The following is a 19,912-nucleotide window of genomic DNA, read 5'->3' on the forward strand; positions in this document are numbered from 1 at the left end:
TGCCCCAAAATGCGCAGTGCTGCCTCTGCAAAGCCAAAACTCAACCAAAGCCTGGAGATGGAGACAAAGGGGTGTTGGAGAGCCGGAGGGAGCAGAGGTTGTGCCCCAGCTGGGACAAACCACCTGCTTCCTTTCATCCAGCACGGCAGGGCAGTGATGAAGGTGCAGACACGGCATGCCAAGAACAGGCAAAGGCAGAGCTGGAGCACGTTGCACTGTGGCAGCTACTGCATGCCACAGGCAGAGACCACACAGTAAATGTGCTCGCTCCAACAGAAGCCTTGAGAGTCAGAAGATGGCTCTGTGGAAGAAAAATGACTTGAAGTAGAACAGATATCTGGCCAGCTGAGCCTGCTGTGCAGGCTGACACAGGCAGCAAGGGAGGGGCTGAACTTTCCTTCCAAGTCACCTTTGCAGCAGGTGGCATCAATCTGCAGAAAGTTGCTGGCTTGCTGGGACAAGGGCAGCTTATTAGCACTGCTCCAGTATTTAGTGCTTCAAAGCTTACAACAGCAATACCCAGGACAAGCTTCAGATTATCTCCAGATCACTGTGATGGAGGCTGGGATAGAAAAAGAGCCCCATTTTCTTGTGCCCTGGCTTTGTGGATGCTGGGAACTGAGAAAGGATTCCCAACAGGTAACAGAGCAGCAGTGAGGAGCTGCAATGGAGAGACATGGTCCAACTTGTTTGTTGATGTGCTTCAGTCTTCAGGGATGAACTGCAAAAATAAGTTCCCAGTACTGAAATAAAGGTGGGGTTTGCAGAGACCAAGCCCCCTCTGGCTGCCCCATGTGCTGAAAGGCAGTCAAAAGGAGGGTGGCTGGGAATGCCCAGGTGTTCCAGACAAGAGCAGACCGTGAAGTGTCCACGGGGAGCAGTGGGATCTCACCTCATCTCACATGCTCCAACACAGACTTAAACAAAACCAAACTTCAAACACTAAGAGATATGCTGGAGTGATGCAAAGCTCACAATGAGTTCACTTGCCTCTCAGACAAAAATTCTCATTATGAATTCTCCCTAATAAAGGCATCACCAACTGCTTCTGCTTTTGCTCTAGGGAAGGCACTTGCTCACCAACTGCCGGCGCACGACACATCTGCTGGGGACACAGCTGTTCTCCTGGGGCGAGGAGACTGAAAAGATGGTCAGGCACTTCAGTTCAGTGTTTCCCTGCTTGCCCAGTATTAGAGCCAGCCAGGACACAGTCCCTGATCCAGTCCTGATATCAGGCTGATTTTCACTGCCATGAACAGAAATTCATTTCCAAAGATGGTGAAATCAGCATCTGCAACGCTTTCCAAATCGTTCTCCAACCTCCTCCTTTTTCACTGCTGCTGTAGCAGTTCCACGTTCCTTTACCTGCCACAACACATTGTCTTCTCAAATGTTATGCACCATTAGGTAAGGTCTCTGCACAAACCTCGCAGTAATGTAAGGGCTCACAAACAGTCATTCGTGCACAGCTGGAGATGCCCGGGAGCTCAAGCAGGAATGCTATTTAGAGGTTGCATCATGGCCCACTGATAACTACTTAAGTCAGCAGCAAATTTGGCCCAAGGGCTCTGAACTGCCAAACATTGCTGACTAGCCCATGGATTGCTGTAAAATGTCATTCGTACTGCTCTTACTCACAAAAGGGAATATGCAAGGCTAGAAGCTAGGTGGGTCCAAATGTCACTGCTGAAGGTCTGCTGTTTGATTTTGAGGCAGTAAAAAATATATTGAACTAAAAGGTGAAATGACACACAGTGCGCAACACTGCGAAAATAATTACTTGATGGAGAAGTAGATGAAGTTGACTTTTTGAGGGGCAGGATTATTACATCCTTGGGACACTATGTCAGAAAGCACCATCCAGGTTCCCAGGGGCTGTATCCAAACCTACATCATAATCATTTTCAGAACGTGCTACTCCTTCTCCAGATTTGTAAGACACCTCGTGATGCTGCCTTCATCAACCAATATACCCCCCATCCTGCTCTTCAGCTGAAGAATGTCTCAGGGCAATTCAGTATCCCCAGGGAGAAGGTCATATCTATCTTACATGTTCCATGAAAGCTCCAGAATGACCTTCTGCATTTCTGAAATAGAAAAGGAATGATGCCTCTGCACCAGCGCATAGGCTGGGCAACATTTTACAAGGAATTTATCTCCTCGACCAGAAGAAGCTGTGAAAATTCCCCAAAGAGAACAAAAACCTTCCTTATTGATTTGGTAGCAATGACAATTCCTAAGGTCTCAGTTCAACCTCTATGAAAAAAACAGCAACAGTCCTGCCTGTGTCCCACTATTCATTGTCAGAACAATATCTACTTTAATTAAATCTGTTAAAGTAGAATATGACACCCTTCGGGACATAGATTTAGCGTGAGACTGTTTATCAAGTGTAGATAATACTAATTGTTCCCATGGAGATTTATCTGTTATGCTAGTTACAATATTAGGCTCTGGCCTCAGCATCCCATGTGCCCGAATTAGAGGAGAGAGGTGAGCCTTGTTTATAAAAATCAAAGTCCTGAAAGTTATGGATTTCCTTCGACTGGCACAGTCAGCGACCTGGAGCTGACCCTCTTAGCTCCTCACCTCAACTCGTGTGTGTCTGCAAGCCTGCAAGTATTAACAGAAAGAAGACACTATTAGAGAAATATCCTTGTAACACTCTTGCTTGCATGACTGCTCTTCAGCTAGTAAGTGGCTGATGCCATCTGCTCCTGTGTCATCCGAGGGTTAACCCGCAGCAGGGGCAGATCCTGAGTCATCGTGCCAGCAGTCACAGCTCCCAGGCTGAGACAAGAAGTCAGTGTCATGCCCTTGGATCCTGGCTACCTCCAACCACTCCGCCATCCTTACGCACTAGTAATGCTCCAAAGGTCACACTGTCCCTTTCGTGCACTCAGCTGCCAGACAGAGATGTGGGCTTTATACCGTAGGAATGAGGCAAGATGAAGTGGCCTGGTTCTTTGGCGGAGTGCACAGTAACAGGGATCAGTGAAGTTCCTCGCGGCCAGATTATCTGAACACTGATCCTAACACATCGTTCGCTTGGGAAAACTTTGAATACCATGAGGTGTCCATAAAAGCCTTGTCTGCCTCAGCTAAATTCTGCATGTTAACAAGTGCCTGCTATTGATCACGGTAATTCAGCTTTAGGATCTAGACAAGGAGAGTTATAGCAAGGATCACATGCACTGACGTGGATGCAGCCCCAGACCTCCATCCCATTCCCTTGGCCATGGCTCCCCCACAGCTTGTGCTGCTCACACTTGTGACACCCCAAGGGTGAGGACGTTCCTTATTCTCTTTCACCCCCTGAGATTTATGCATCTGCCCTGATGTTCTGCAGTAATTGAAAAAAGCAATCCTCGTGTTTGAGACAGGACTTGTTGCAGAAGGAGTCGTTTTTAGTTTGATTCACTGACTGGTTTTCAGACCAATTATTCCCGGTGGTCTCTCACGATTAAATCACATCTGTAACTTCTCACACTTCAACTCTGAATCAGGCGCCATGACAAGCTTTTGCTAGCCTGACCGGTAGGTCCCAGCTGTGCAAATACCAAGTATAAGATATTGAAAGAGATGATGGAGGAGCAAAGCACACATTGGGACCATATGAACAACCACTGCAACTGCTCATCAGCAAAGCACCAGTAATCTCAGGGTCCCAAAGAGTTCCCATCTCTATTAGAAAAGGCAAGCTGCAAGTTTCAAGGGCACTGTCAATGGAGAAATGGGTACATAGCAGAAGTTGCTACTGACAAGATAGGATGGCATCCTTTGCTGATAGGCTTCAACTAACATTATTCATTCCTGTTTACTACCATGAGCTGCAAGTGCTGGCTGTCTATTCCATAACTGATCAAAAGAGAAAGAAATCAACAAAATTACAATATCTTCTGACTTGAGAAGAGTGAAAGGAGGGAAATCAAGAAGCAGTGTGCTCTTCTGTGCATCATGGTTCACACACAGGTGCTCAAAAGCAAGAGCAGCTAGCTAACCTGGGCATGGAGATCTGAGCTCCACAAGACCCCAGACCAGTGAGCAATCTGACCTTGCTCTGCTGGTCTCACATCTGATGGCCTGAAAACACCATGCAGCATGTCAAGGTGCTGCTTTTCCCAGACCTGCTAATTGCCAGCTCTGCATCCCCACACTTACCTTAAAAGGCACTGCAGATTTATAGGAGTCAGGCACTTCCCAGCTCAGCAACACGGATGTTTTCATGACGGCGTTGACACGGAAGTTCTTAGCAAAAACTGAAATAAAAAACAAGATTTTTCAGCACTGTGGGCCAAGTCAGGACAGAGCCAGGCAGCAGCTCAGCTCTGAGTCTCTCTTTGTCTAACTCAGCAGCAGACTTCAGAGAGGTCAGCTACAGCAGAGAAGTGACATATGAGGAGAAAAAAGCAGCAGCCTTTTACCAAGTCTCCAGTCTCCAGTCGAGTTCCCCTTTTTGACTATACTTCCCAGCATCACGGAAATGAAGCTGTGGGCTGAACTGCAGCCTTCTCTTCCCCCCTCCACTCACACTCTGCTGGCCCTTTGCCATGATCAAAGAGCAGTGGTGCTCAGGTACTGGATCTGCAGATGATCCTACCCAGCTGTCTGCTCTAGTTCAAGCAAGAGCCTTTCATGTACAGATAAAAGAGCAAAGTGTGCCTGTGGAGCAACGAAAGCAATTAAGCTACCACCAATACCCCCCTTGCCCCCCCCAAACGACAACTTTAAGGAATCCTTCCTTGAGCCTCCCCTCGCTGAACCAGTTTTACATTAGGGAGCCACACAGTACCTGATCTCATTAGACAGAGCCAAGGGAAGTGAACCGAAGCAAAGGTCCCTGTCCTGGAGCCAGAGTTTGATGTTAGGGCTTGTTAGAGGGCCGCTTACCTTGCTCAACGGGCATGGTCCGAGACTGGATGCTGGGGCTGAGCGGCCCAACCCCCTTATTGGTGCGGGCCCTCACTTTGATGTCGTAAGTGGTATCAGGCTTCAAATTCGTCAAAGTGATACTTGTGTCCTTGGTGATGTTAGCCAGGTCCTGCTGGCTATTTATATCTCTGTATACCACTGTGTAGTTGACAATCTTGCCATTTCTTTCTGCCAAGACTGGGGGGTCCCATGCAACCTCTGTGGTGGAAGTGGTGAGACCCACCACACGCAGGTTCTGTGGGAAGCCACTCGGCACGTCTTCTGCGGTAGTGATCTCCTTCTCAAACTCCTCTCCTGGACCAGCTCTGTTCTTGGCAGACAGTTTGAAGAGGTACGTGGCCCCCTTGTGCAGGTTGGTCACAGTGTAGTGATGGTCCCTCTTCCCGAAGTCTATCGTGTTCATCTTTTCCTCATCAAGACGTCTGTACTGCAGCCGGTAACCCAGCAGCTCCCCTACCATCTCCTTGGGTGGGTGCCACTGGATGAGAGCTGTGTTCATGGCTGTCGTGCTAATCATCATGGTGGGCTTCCCCGGGACTGCAACATAAACACACAATGACCACCTGTAGCCTGGGAGGAGGGAGAGGAAGGACAGCTTCCGTGCTGCTCAGTCCGTGAGGATTGAGGAAAGTGGGAAAGTTCAGACAACAGGGTGAAGAGGACGACAGACAATTCACATGGATAGAGGCAGAATGACCCTAATCCAGTGGTGAGGGAAGCTGGAGCCAGACAGCTCTTGGCTGCCATTTTCCCGTGTGCCGCCATCTAAACAGGCAATAAATCCAGCCACATCCAGCCCCAAAATTCATCCCCTTTTACAGGAAAGGTGTAAGGTACCTCAAAGCTTCCCATTTATCTCAGAGAAGAGCTGAATCCCGTCCTCCTAATCAGTGGTCTTCAGACTCTCCAGCTGGTGCCCAGCACCAGGCCACGGGGCCCCAGTGCAGTTCGACACCAGCCACACAGAAGCCCGAGTCCAGCACCCTGGTCTGTCTGGAGGCAGACTAATTTCATCCCGAAACCTTGCAGTTTTACCATCTGCAGTGGCAGCAAGCGGAGCTGGCCAGGCTGTTTATCATCAGAATGCGTTTTGCTTTAGCTGATGAACAGAGTCATGATGCCAGTGTCGATGTGAGAGGTGAACACAAGCGTTCCATGGGACTTTTGTTTAGGCTGAACAAGTCAAGGGGTGTTGCCGTCACGGGTTGGGAACTGATGGCTTTAGACTGATGGTTTAATACTTTGATCTCCTTCAGTTTAAAAAAGGATGCGTCTTCATATCAGCTCAGATTTGTAAACAAATGAACTGATAGGGAAGATACTCAGAGTCATAGGGATGGGGCCACTGATATGGAAATGAAAATGGGATTGTAGCCAAACCTAGCTTAACACTCGTGTACCATTTTGAAATGTCTGAGCCCACGGATGAGCACAAGAGAAACATGTATTTGACAGAATTATGCCCCCATTTTGCCATGAGAGGGCGATACCAACACTCCCCTGTGAGGTCAAGCCTGCAGACGAGCCAGTGCAAAGGCAGCTATGGGAGTGTTTTTGTAGGTATTTAAGACACAGAATTAAATTTCCAGTGCCAGTGCCATCCTCCTTGTACTTGTAATACAACATCTAGCAGCAGCTAGTATTATGGGAGACATTATTTTTGAAGTTGGTTCAAAATATTAACTTTAAATGTGCATCATAACGTGGGAAGACTCACTGTGGTTTACAGTGCAACACTGGGATGTTTAGGAAGCTTTCCCGTTCATAGGGCAGCTGTAGCAATTTGATGAACAGAGCTTACACCATGGTGAGGCACGAGGGAGACAGCATTTGAGACTGTGACAGTGGAAACTACCTCTGAAGCTCCCCATATGCAGCGCAGAGGAGATAGCAAGCTGTTCCTGTTTAAAAGCACCAGGAACAAATGCTCTCAGTTTGCACAAGCTGCATTCCCATAATAACCAATGGTAAATACCATTCCTGAGGCTGGTGTGAAAAGCAGCAGGATTATCTTTTGAAGGACAGGTCTAATGAATGGAAAATCGAGGACAAAACAATGACAGCTAGCTGATACCACTGCCAAAGGCAAGCTTGATCGCATCCGGAGGAAAGCACCTGATGAACGCTGGGGTGCCCCAGCTCCTGGCACTAGGCACAGGGTACAAGTCTACCGTGAGAGCAGAATGAACTGGCTGGGATCACCAGACCTAGTAGTTGTGTCCGCAGCACTCCTACAGCAGTATTTGTTGCATTCCAGGTTTTATCGCGGCTCTAGGAGCAGGTTGGCTGAGGTATGTAAGCCAGGGAAGGCGGTGGTAGCAAAGGCCAGGTGGAGCTGAGAAGCACCTGAGGGCCCACCACGCCAGCAGCTGTCCTAGGCAGCACTGCAGTCACCACAGGAAGCAAGAAATGGCACTCGCCTACCCCGGCTGCACCAGGGGACAAAATGAGGGCAGGTTGTGACTCCAAAGCTGAGGGAGGGCCTGGACTTTTAGGCTTCCTCTTCCCAGGTCTCTGGACTACGCAGAGGAGCTCAGGCCCACGAGTTTCATGGCTCTCTTGTGGGCCCTGGCAGTGTCCGTCTGTTTGCTGCACTTTGCTCGGGTGATCCAATGGCAAAGCCTGTAGGAAGGGCTGCAGATCACCAGAGCATGGACCTCTGTGGCATCTCCAGCCCTCTCGGTTCCTCCTGCACAGGTGCCTTGCCCGTACTCCTGGGGCACCTCCTGGGAGGCTCCACCACCACCACCCCTGCGAGGCTGCAATCTCCGCTCCCCACGCTCACCTGCCCCTGTGGTGGTGATGACCTTGGGCTTGCTGCGGGCACCATCTCCCTTGGTTGTGTAGGCAGCGACCGTGACGGAGTAGGTGGTTTCCGGCAGCAGGCCTCCAATGACCGTCTCCTGGGAGCGCATCCACGAGGCAGAGAAGAGGCAAATGAGAAGAGCAAACACCCGTTAGCAGAGCGAGCAAATGGAGGGCACGGGGATCAGCATCTCCAACAGCAACACACCGACACACTTGCTGGCGCACGCTCGCGCATTGCACCCAAGCACACACGTCTCGCCTCGCTCCCCCATGGAGCCAGCAAATGGTAACTGCCACCGCTCCAGCACCGAGCTGCCTCACCTCGCCCCTAACTCTTGGCACTCCTGGGGACCCACCAGAACCTGCGGCCAGCACAAGGGGAAAAGAGAACAGCTGTAACCCTAACACAGTAAGCCTGAGAGTAAGAGGGCTGTGGAGCTGTGAACCAGAGCAGAAGCCAGATCAGCCAGCTGCGGAAACCTCCTGGGGGCTCATGTGGGGGTTTTTAAGGTTGTCTCTGGCAACAGCGCAGCCCGGAGCAGGAGCACCTGCAGTGCTGCAGCACCGTGCTCGCCCTCCCTGCCAGGCATGGCACAGCACGACGGGCATGGATGGGGTCAGCACCAGGCACTGGCAAGACCCGGGGGGAAAACCCTGCACTGTGGGAGGTCTGGGAGCAGGCAGTGTGCTAGCACCCCTGCATGCCCTGTTTTCCTTTGGGGCAGGAGGAGGGCACGGCTCCACACTTCTATTTGAGATCAAAGCACGAGCATCACTCCTCCCTGCTGGCCTCCAGTGGTAATGTGACTTGTGCCAAGCCCCGCTGGCCAGGCCTGCACAGCTCTCGGAGCAGCTCTCAGTGACCCAAGGCAGATACTCCTGAACAGCATTCAGCTACGGGTGCTATGAAGGAGATCGGGATCATCAGCACTAGTAACTCGCCAAGTCATTGGAAGGGGCTGGGAAGCTTTTGAGTGAGAGGCAGAGGCTCAGGGTTCGTGATTTATCCTTGCAGATGATAAGAGCAGAGATGGGCTGAGCTCCACTGGCTGAGGAGAGGCAGCTCAGGCACTCTTAGGGGCTGCTCCAGGCTCTGATCTTTGTCCATAATCCCTGCGGTGCCTCTCGGAGCACAGCCAGTCTCTCATCACTCCCTCCCAGTAACACCCACTCTATGAAAGCTGCTGATTTCCAGTCGGTGCTGCTGGTTCAGGTTACCTGCCCAGGCTTACTCATCAATATCGCCCTGTTACCATCGCAGAACCAGCCAGCCCAGAGAAAAATCAACGAGCACCAACAAGAACCCCGCCAAAATCACCGTGTGAACCAGAGTCCCATCCCAACTCTGCCCCTGCAGCAGTGTGTGCGTGCGGGTGAGTGGACGCGCAGTCCGATCGGTGCCAATGGACCCGCAGGGAAGCACTCACACAAAACCTGCAGACTCTGAACATCCCAAGAGAATTCACTCCTCCCAAATCCATGCAAAGAGAAATTCTCACGCAAAAGCATGCCACCGGGAGCAAAGCAAGCGAGCCGGGGAGGAGGGGGGAGAGAGAGGAGGGATGGATGAAAGAAAGTCTGATTGCATAATGTAAACACAGTGCTGGCATGACAAAGCCACTCCGAGTGCAACTCCTCCATATAAAGCAGGAGGAGAAATGCTTTGTGCCGGAGAAGCTCACAGTAGGGCACGTAATTGAATTGCTGACTCTAAAAAGGTCATTTTCGAGTTTGTTCCTCCAATTTGATATTTCAAAATTATATGGAAAAAATTGAATTTAACTGTTTAAATGTGATTGTTTTCTTATTACTATGTGTGTTTCAGCCAAAGGTCATGGTTGAGAGTGTAGGTTATTTTTCATGACTACAATCAATGTGGTTTAAAGATTATATATCTAATTTGACTGTGTAACTCGGTGGGCCAACTACTGCAGAAAGTAGGATGCACCTCCTGAGTCAATCACTTGAGCCTGCCTAAAACTGCACTACAACAAGCTGGAAATACAGATTATAGGAAATGTCAATTGCTTTTCTACATTTAGTAGCAATCTAAATGCCAATTTTCTCTGGATTTGCTGCTTGTGGAAGGTTTCACAGTGTAACTCTCCAGCCTCATTAAGGGAGTGAAAAGGATGTTTTGACAGCACTGTGTCTACAAAATTCACAAATCGATTTTCCAAACCCCTCTCTTCCAACCTGGAATACACACAAGTGGTACTTACATGGTCGACGGAGTCCTCAGCTCTCCACTGACGGGGGAGAAAGGAAGGAGGAGAGAAAAATGGAGACAGAGTTTTAAGGGGCAACGTGTAGGAAGGGGATGACAATGACAACAGCGGGGGTTAGCAGGACTGGGTGGGGGGACTGGAACACTTACATACAGAGGGTCACTTGCCACAGGCTGTGCCAAGGGAAGAAATGGGACAACGCCATTCTCTACATGCTGCTAGCCTGAGCAGGAGGTCTGTGCTCACTCACACAAAGCTGGGCAAAGGACTTTCTTCCCACGCGGACAGAAAGGTCACCACTTCCTAACTTCGCCATCCTTTCCCTTTCTGGCTCTGTTCACACTTTTCTACCTCTTCCACGAGGAGGAGCAAGAAGGGATGAGGCTATGGGAATCAATGATGTCCCACAAATGACAGCATTCACAACACTATTTTGTGGCCTGATCTCCAGGTTCTGTTCTAGTGATCCTGCAGCTATCATCTCTTGCTGAGAATTAAAGACTTCATACACAGAGCCCAGTTGGGACTTCTGCAGGGAAGCACCAAAACGTTATTTACAGATTTCTTTTCTGTAACAATTGCAAGAAAGTGCTCTGAGGACCTCAGAAAACTGCAGAGTGCCTTCTCTTGGAAACACAGTGAGGCCAAGATCCTACTCGGAGCTCCACACTAGGCTGTTCCTCCCCAGCATGCTGCAATGGCTTGGAGCAAGGGTAGATGTGGTGTCTATACCAAGGAAACAGCTCCTCATTCCAAACTACACAACACCAAGGCAGCAAACACTCACTTGGCAAGAGCAGCCCTGCAGGCAACACTTCTACAGAAAACATTTTGCAATAAAAGATCACAAGCGATCGCAGCCATGGCAGCTCAATTATGGCTCTGGAGAGAGACTATGCAGGTTTCTGACGGGATTTGGGGTTATACGGCATCATAACTGTCAGGCATACCAGCAGCACGGTTCTCTGTGGTTGATGCACCAAAAGAAGGTTTGCAGAGATCACAGAGTGCTCTCTCAGCCAAGGTGAAGCGTTACACCTCAGGTTACTAAATCTGCCTGGAGCAAGCGCGGGTCGATGGGTTCAAGCACAGAGATGAAAGTGGAAGATAGGTATTACTGCTTCTGACTCACAGCGTGAGCCATGGTGAGACTTGTGCTGAGCCCGAGCCGCCAGCTGTGAAATGGCACTCAGAGCCTGCCTTCCCCAGGACACCAGGATGCCCAGCTAATACTGCTGAAGTGCCTGGGAACCTGCTGGTGCTGCAGAAGCCCTAAATGGTATTAAAGCTACAAGCTGCCTTTTGTACTCAGGCTATTTAAGGTGGCTTTCACAGGCTGGAGCTTATCGCAGTGGTAGAGAACTCTATCAGCAGTAAAATACATGGCATACCTTCCAAATATTTGCCGTTGTATTCTCTAAATTCAGAAAGCAGCAGCTATGTGAGAAAGGTTCCTTTACAATTTTGTTATAGTTTACTTATTTGATGCCATGAGACTGCAGCAGACCCATCCTCCTAAAGCAGCTTAGAATTTAATTTCAGCAAAGAGGTCAAGTTGTCCCTAAAGAACTCCTATCATACCAAGACCATGACTAGCTACTGCTGTCCCTAAAGGTCCTCTCTCCACATGCAGCTTGGTGCTATTTCCACTGCTGTGTGCTCCCCTGATCCTAAGCCATCACTGCTGATGTCCTACCTTCCACCACAGCCAACAGCCACACACTCTGCCCTGACCAAGTCCTGCTGCAGGAAGGATGTGAGGCTGGCAGCTCTTTCTCCCAGAAGTCACTCCAACACTGTGCTCCTGATGGATGGGGGCCTTGGGGGTGATAGCACCCTATGCTGCTCCAGGGCTGTCTGTGTGCAGCTGCAGGAGCAGCAGCTGATACCCTGCTGCAACAAACAGCAAGGCTACTGCATCTTGCAGCCTCTCTCACCACAGCAGGGAGCTTATCATCCAGGAGGATTTTAGACCAAATGTTTAATGTACAGACTCTGTTTGCTCTTATGTTTTCAGTGGACTTTAATCTTGTATCAGATCAGAGTGCAAAGAAACGCCTTGAGATCTGTGTTGATGAGTAACAGTGAAAATCCAGGTCTGCATAAATACCTTGGTATAGATTCAATTTCATTAAGAAAATATCACCTGTGGATCAAAACATTTCCTTCCTATCCTAGCTTGATTGCTTTTTAAGCGTGTAAGGTTGGTCAGCAAAACAAACTGATCTGAAAGGCCCAGGAGCTGTCATAAAAAGAACTCAGACAGTGCTGCGTGCATGAGGCAGGATGGCTCAGGGAAGTGCTAAAGCTAACAGTCTGTATTTATAGCAGCTGCAGTGCCTTAACGTTTCATTTTACACTTCAGCACTGCCCAGCGTAGTCGTGTCTCAGCAGGGAATAGCTATTTTCCCTGACCACGGCTCTTGCAAAAGACAGATTCAATCCCTCCTAAGTATCCCAAACTATCAGAAGCAGATATTGGGGTTTTCCTGCAGATCCTGCTCTCTGCTTCAGTGACAGCAGTGCAACTGTGAAACTCCAGATGCGAGCTCAGGGTGCTCAGACTGTTGGATGTGAAGGGGCCTGACAGCTCCAGAACTTCTCTTTTACTGAAATGCCTCCCAGATTGTGCTTTTCTTTCATCATGAAGCACGCTACATCTCACCAACACACCACACTCTTAACCTAGGTGAGCACAGGCAGGAGTTGTTCAGTGCAGATCTAGACAAGGATCCCAGACTATCACCCAGCAATAGAAGGCAGCTGTAAATTCTTCCGCTACACCTGGGCTGGGCTCTGTCCATCTCCTCTGGTCTCATTCCAGCAGCTCGAGTGTTCACCGTTACTTCTTGCTGCTCTTCTGGTGGGACATGCACTGGGGCTGCCTGCTGGATGGAGAGGTGCCACCTGCCAACACCACTGAATCTCCCTGTGGGCCTGCAACTGTTCACGCGGGCAGCACACCTCTCCCCTGCTATGGCTCTTTGCAGAGCAGGAGGAGGAAGTGTCAGGAGCCCCTTATCCACACATGATGACCTGAAGCTGTATCCAGCCAACTCCCAGCAGCAGAAGCATTGGTAAAACTCTATGGCCAGGTCTGGGCCTGCAGAAGGCTGCAAGCAGTGAGGCCAGCATGCAGTCTGCATCCCCTGATACCTCCTGTGTGCTCAGAGCTCCAGATTCAGCCCTGCCACTGCTCAACGCTGCACTCTGCAGGCACATGAGTCCAGCAGTTGGGAAGGCATGGGAGGGATTGAGCCACCTGCTTGTGTGGACTTGCTGGAGCTGCTAGGGGATTGAAGACGAAGGAAAGATAGTGGGCCCCTACCCTCCCTTGTGGAACCGTGGACTTGCTGGAGCTGCTAGGGGATTGAAGACGAAGGAAAGATAGTGGGCCCCTACCCTCCCTTGTGGAACCCAACTCCTGTGTCCCACGGCCTTGCTATCCTCCAATCCCTCAAGCCAGCAAGAATTTGTATGAGCAAGGCAGGGTTCAGCCAAGACCTCAGACTGCCCTCACTCCTTTCAAGTGTGGTCATGGGGCCGGGATGACTGCATACAGAGTTCAGACTAGAAGGCACAGAGAATTCTGGAAGAGGTAATCAGTCACACAGGTATGGCCAAAGGGAGGAGGGAGAAGCCTCAGCTCCATTGCAGGGCCTTCCTAACAACAGATTTTTCTCCCTAGGCAGGAGGCTGCAAAATAACGTGATCTCCCCAGCACCAGGGCCCCTATTTCACTGCTGATGGTTTAGTCCTTTCCGCTCAAATGGTTTTGAAAACTGAGAATTTGTATTATCTGCATAGCTAACATCTCCTTTCCTTTTCTTCTTCCTTTCATCTTCGTTTACTCTCTCTGTGTTTCTCGTCTTCAATCAGCAAAAGTCACAAGCCAGCTTTAATGCCAGTGTCTTCATACCATCTGCAGGAAACAGATTATGTGGTACATACCTACTCAAAATCAGCAGACAGCCTGTCTGGGCAGGAGGAGCAGTTCTGCCTACATGTCCAAAGAATTTCTGTCCTGCATCCACATTTGGAATTGGTTTAATTCTCTCTTTGTGCATCAGTTTACATTTTATGAATGTTTATGAGTCCTCAACAGGACTCCATCTACATCCTGTGACCTTCCAGGACAAGTGTACCAGTGAACCTTTGTTCCGCTCCACTGAAAATAACTCTTCCCAGGCTACCTGTTAAGGTTTGATCTGGCTGTTAGCAAAGATACACACTGCTGTACTGAAAGACTGCAGCTCTCGCAGGGTTCTTCCGCTTCTGGAGCAGATGCACAGCACAGGTTATGCCTGGCTTCTCTCTCTACTGGGAGATATCTCTTCTGCCAAGTCAATGAAACCTCCTTCCTGCAGGATCACCGTTAGTTTGTCCCAAGGGTGACATGAACTTCTTCACAGCAGTCACTTCTGAGCAACTATCTTCTGCTCAGGAATTTCAGCAGATGAACACAGCATGATATACGCCGGGAAAAAATACTGCAGCCAGCAAGGACTTTCCCACATAAATTCACCAAATATCAAAGACTGGTAATTGGTTTGACAGGCCAGGAAACTTTAAGCTGCTTGCCTCCTTGATGATAACTGCACGCATTCAAAGCTATGCAAAATCCAGCACTCCTTGGAAAGTTTCTGGCTCTGGTACTCTCATTCCTGAATGTTGGCATGGGGTTCCTTCCTCTCTCAGAAATGTATGTGTAAAGAATGAAAGCAGAACCGGCTGGGCAAGCAGAAAATATTTGAAAACACCAACAAGAACAATACTGCCAGCTTTACCCACCTACACTCGAGACTAACCCATTAACTCTCAACTCCAGCTGAACAACACAGCATCAATTGTTCAAACAACATGGAAGATTATATCCTCCTGGAATAAAAAAAAAGGGCAGCAAGTAGCTTTTTTAATGATTAAAATAAAGCAACATCTGAAACAAACAAAGATGTGTCCCAGATAACACCGTGAAGACCCTCACAGCATCTTCTCTTTAAAGTTTTCCTCTTATTATTACTGAGTTTTATCCTTCAGAATATGAATGGGGAGGAAAGCTGCCTCTGTGCACCACGCTCCCCACTGACAAACGTATAAATGATTCACAGCTGTGTTCAGCAGACAGATCAATTAATCGTTGCAACTCTCCAGTATTTATATTGGGCATCATTCAAGCAAGCCAGCTCAGAATCGATTACTCGTCGCTTCCAACAGCAGCAGATCCTGTACTTCATTTATATGATTATCTTTGTTGAGAACAGCACGGGTCATCCAGGATGAAGGGCTCCTTTCTGCAAAGAAGAGCTGTGCTTCATCGCAGGGCACCGACAACTTCCCTGACCACTGGGAAGAGGCAGAGCAGCTTATTGGGCTGTACAGAGCCCATAACCACATCTGGAGGACCGGGTGGGAACAAGGCCTTGGCTTACAGCTTGGTGAAGTATACAAAGTATACAAAATCCCTGCCTTGCACAAGCAGAAGGGAAGAGCTGAGCAGGAGGGCTCTGCTGAGCCCTGAGGGCTGCCCTGCGCAGCAGCTGTGCCCTCTGAGTGTGCACAGCCACCCACAGGCAGGCAGCTCCCGTGGCTCTGCCTGGATAGAGGCTTTGCTCTGGATACAGTCAGCAGCATGGAAGCAGCAGACCTCAAGCTTGTTTAAGATCCTCTGAAGATCCTCTGGAGTGAGCACAGGATGAAGCAGGCGGAGAGAGGTATGTGTGGGAGAAGGGGTAAGAGAGGAACATCACCCGATACAACATCTCTCCTACAGCAATTCTTTTCCAATTAGCTTTTTACCAGTTACAGCTCATGGATAGAAAGTTCTCCCTGCTTGGGCAGGGCTGTGTGTCCCATGCTCCATATTTGCCAAGCAATGCTTGGGCCCGGACAGCCCAGCCCTCTGCAGAGAGGGAAGGTGCCATGCCCGCCAGCCCACTGTCCCCATATTGTACCTGTGCTTCCGACAGCATGACATCCTTGATGACAGGCTGCCCGCGGGGCTCGTTGTTTTCCAGCTTCACGTAGGTCACCTGGTAGCCCCGGATCTGCCCGTGCTGCTTGTTGGAGATGGGCAGCTTCCAGCTCACCCGGATGGCTGTCGAATTCACGGACTCCACCTCCACCTTTCGTGGTGGGGCACTGGGCACTGTAACACACACGGGACGGGCACTTAGCGGGTGCACAATGTCAGCTCTTCAACCATTGCTACCTTCCTTCCATCTCACTGCAGGGACGGCTGTGCCTCCACAAGTCCCCTGCACCTTGCCCAGGAGGTCGTGCTGTATTTCACCATGTGACACAACCCCGACCTAACATCCCAACACTTCTGTTGCTCCCAGTGGGAGAAAGCAGGGCTGTGATATGCAGGAGCACCCAATAGGAGCAGCAATACTGGATCAGCCCCATCTGTCCCTCTCTTGTCTCCAGCAGTGGGCAAAAGCAAAGCAGAATGTGAAAGAACATGACAGCTCAGGGTGCCCTGTGGCAGAGGTGGGGGTTCTGAAGCTCTCCCTGCACACTGCCTGTCACTGTGAGCCTGCTCCTCGCAGATCTCCCTGCGTGCTCCCGCCGCATCCCAGGCTGCACGGCTGGGTGCTGCCCTGTGGGGTCCCAGCACTGCCACCAGCTTGAGCACGTGTGCTCCTCCCCTGTGACAGCAAGAGGTTAATGAGGGAGAAAAGCACCATCCTAAAACAATAACCCAGAGCTCACAGACAGTGCTCACTGAACTCAGCCAGATAAAGGGGCCTGTGGGGACTGTGACAGCTCTAGGGACTGTATTTCATGCACGGCTAGCTGAATTCTTTTTGATAATAAAATGAAAAATTACACTGCCCAGAAAATATCAATTTTCTTGCAAGGTGAGGCCCGTTTAAAAATGTATTTATACCGTATTTACCATTTGGAAAAATTACCTCCTTATTACTTTTTGCTCTTGCATTGACTGTGACAAAAATGTCAATGCTAAAAAATTAGCCTCTTGGTTGCTCCTGGAAAGCTCCTTCCACCTGAAGCAGCAAGGGGCGGAGGTGTGTGCTCCCTGCAGAGCACACCCACAGAGGGACCTGGGCCCAGCTCCTTCCACCCTCCACTGCCTAGGAAAATCCAGGGGTTTGGAACCCCCCTATGCCCCAATTCTCTGCACAGTAAGGAATAATCAGTATTAGATAATTAGGGATGGATAGCTGACAAGCAGACATAATGAACATTGCTATTTCGATCAACTAGATGGGGAAGAAACAGCTACCCAGCAGGTAAGCACAGTTTTTAAGCCGCAGGGCAATTCATTACTTTCCCCAGATGTCCTTCTTAATTGTACATAATTAAATAAAATACAGAAAGGATGAATGGGGCATTTTAGTGTGATGGGGCCAGCTCAAGGTATGGGAACGGAGTGGGCTGTGCATGAAGGGTAACCACCTTCTGGCTGGAGCAGCCCACGCTGTAATCTGACTCAGTGCAGTGACCGGGAACAAGCCATGGGGCTTTCCTGTCCTAGCAAGGCGTCTGCCCCCACACACAGCTGGGAGCCCAAGCAAACAGCATGATCCTCCCTGAGAACCACAGAGAAGCTGTGTGCCAAGCTCTGCTGGCAGAAGGCAGTTGGCCTTGGCAGGACACAGCGCAGAGACGTTGTGGGGCACGAAAAGAAGTGACCGTGAGCAGCGCAGTGTTTCGAGGAACACTGACTGTGAGAGGGGAAGTTACCCTGTTCTGGGAGGTACATGCTGCATCCCACATCCAAGAGGGAAAGTTCAATTCGTTTTCAGCATTTCTCATCCATCCATGGCTATCTACTGAGCATCAGCATGTCGGAGGAATATGAAATCACTCCTGACAGCTGAGCCGCAAAGTCCAACCATGGTGTCCGAAAATGAACCGAGGAAGCTTGCTGCGACATTTCTAGGGTAGCAGCTTCCCTTGGGCTACAAGTCTGCAGAAGGAGAACTGAAGCAAACAATACAGGCAGCAGGAGACACACAGATGTGTTTGCCAGCCCAGGAATGCAGTCAGCGAGCATTCCCAGACACCACCTCCAGAGCCACAGAGACGCGAGGGACAGTGGTAGCCCATTTAGGGAAACTGTAGCGTGCCTGGTTCCAATTTGCTACGCTGACTGGGCAAGGTAGAGATCACCCTTTCTTTGCCCGGATGCTGCATCTCTTTCTCCTCCCATTAAATCTGCAGCTTCTGGGGTCAGCATGAAGCCATGGAAGTTCCTACTGTCATCCTGAGCTCTGGCACTTTCAAAGGAAATGGCTTAAGTCATGATGACATAACTGACAGCGTTGCTAATACAAAGCAATTTCTCTTTAAAGCTGTCGTATCCAGTAAAGTGTTCTGTACATGCAATATTCTGGCTCTTGAGTGGAAGAGCAGATTTATATAAGCTGTGGCTTGCCTGGAAGCCAGGGCGGGAAGCAGCTTTCCTGAGATATCTACAAGTTTCAAATGGATTTCATTTCCCCCTTTTTATGTGCTGGATTTCAGGTCAACAAGCAAACTTTGAGTCTCACTGATTTCACAACGCAAGAGCAGCCTTTGGCTGGGAGAACCCATGCTACAGAAAAAGGAAGCCACCACCATACCCTCTAGGAAGCCAAACACACAAAGCGCTGTAATGCCTGGAGCTGCTGTCTGGAGCTCCCAGCAGCCATCAGCCCTGTTTGAGGAAGCACATCCCCCTCTGCCTTTCCCCTCTTTGTGAGCTACTCATCTAGGGGAGCACTGGTTACCCCAAGGTGGTAGCTGAAGGAGCTGTCAGGTAACACCTACCATCCTCATCAGTGCGCACGTGCACGGGGATGCTCTCCGGTCCTGGCCCCACATCGGTGTGAGCCCTTACCCACACCTTGTACTCGGTCCATTTCTCCAGGTCCTTGATCTCCCAGCTGGAGTGCTCCCGTCCAATGCCATCCACCACATGCTTGGTGCTGTCATCTCCTTCCACTGCCTGGTATGCAATGGAGTACTGGGTGATGACCCCATTGCGGCTCTGGGCAGGCGGTGGCACCCAACTTACCCGGATGGTAGTGGAGCTGGTGCTTACACACTCGACTTCTTGGGGTGGGGCAGAAGGGGCTGGGGATAAATAAATGAAGGAAGTGGGGAGATGAAGGGAAATGAGTGGAAGGACAAACCAAAATGCACAGGGAACTGTTACCCAGCCAACTGAGCACTGGACATACACGTGGAAATGCCGCCAGTAGGTTCCTGGACTACCACCTGCCCTTCTCTCAGATCATCAGAGATGGCACCAGGGGCAATTTGGATTTGAAAACCTGATGAGCAGCATGGAGACAGAAGAGCTCTTCTGCACCAGAAAGCACCTCCTCCCCATGCTGTTCTGGATGCTGACTTTACCAAGCACAAGTGACAATAAAGGAAGAGAGAGACTGGTAAGGAGAATGAAGATGTTTTCAGTGAAGATCCGAAGCAGATGGAAACCAGAAGAGGTAGGAAGCTACAGAAGGCAAGAATGGCAGAAGGAGAAGCTCACACACCAGACTGCATGAAAGCCTGCTCTAGACAAGTGAAGGAAACAACAGAGGGCAGGGAAGGCAGGTGACTGAGGCTGGCTGGTCGTGTTCAGCTGTCAGTGGCGAGCAGCACCTTGCCCAGATGAGAGCCAGGCACCATGTAGAAACAAAGGATAGCATGGCTGGGCTGCTTTGAATGGGTGTTGTACCTGGGCCTGCGTGCTCCATGCCTGCCACGTTGGTCACCTGCTGCAGCAGCTTGCTGTCCTGTGCAGCTGTGTAGGGGAAGGTATGCAGGTCCTGTCTCTTCAGAGGTGAAAAGCCATCTGCTCTTTGAGATAACTTCTGAGCCTGAGCAGTGCTAACTGATCTCAGTGGAAGGAATGGGAACTGGGTGATGGGTGCACCTCAGTCCTCTTCACACAGCACTGTTGGAAGCAAGAGAGGGACTAGAAAAGGAGATAA

At 50.0% G+C, this 19,912-nt stretch overlaps 1 protein-coding gene across 1 annotated transcript in view; it reads right to left on the reverse strand.

Annotated features, from left to right (window-relative positions):
• PTPRF (protein tyrosine phosphatase receptor type F) overlaps window positions 1-19,912 on the reverse strand; it is a gene marked incomplete at its 3' end in the record, with an annotated part of 217,628 nt that overhangs the window by 33,380 nt on the left and 164,336 nt on the right. The window contains exons 10-15 of the mRNA XM_079535358.1: window positions 18,744-19,049; window positions 15,920-16,113; window positions 9,963-9,989; window positions 7,718-7,835; window positions 4,891-5,469; window positions 4,162-4,259 (exon numbers count right to left, since the gene is read on the reverse strand). Coding sequence (XP_079391484.1) covers window positions 4,162-4,259; window positions 4,891-5,469; window positions 7,718-7,835; window positions 9,963-9,989; window positions 15,920-16,113; window positions 18,744-19,049 — 1,322 coding nt within the window. The remainder of the gene's footprint in view (window positions 1-4,161; window positions 4,260-4,890; window positions 5,470-7,717; window positions 7,836-9,962; window positions 9,990-15,919; window positions 16,114-18,743; window positions 19,050-19,912) is intronic.

Source organism: Tetrao urogallus (assembly GCF_951394365.1).
Source record: "Tetrao urogallus genome assembly, chromosome: 5".
Lineage (NCBI taxonomy): Eukaryota > Metazoa > Chordata > Aves > Galliformes > Phasianidae > Tetrao > Tetrao urogallus.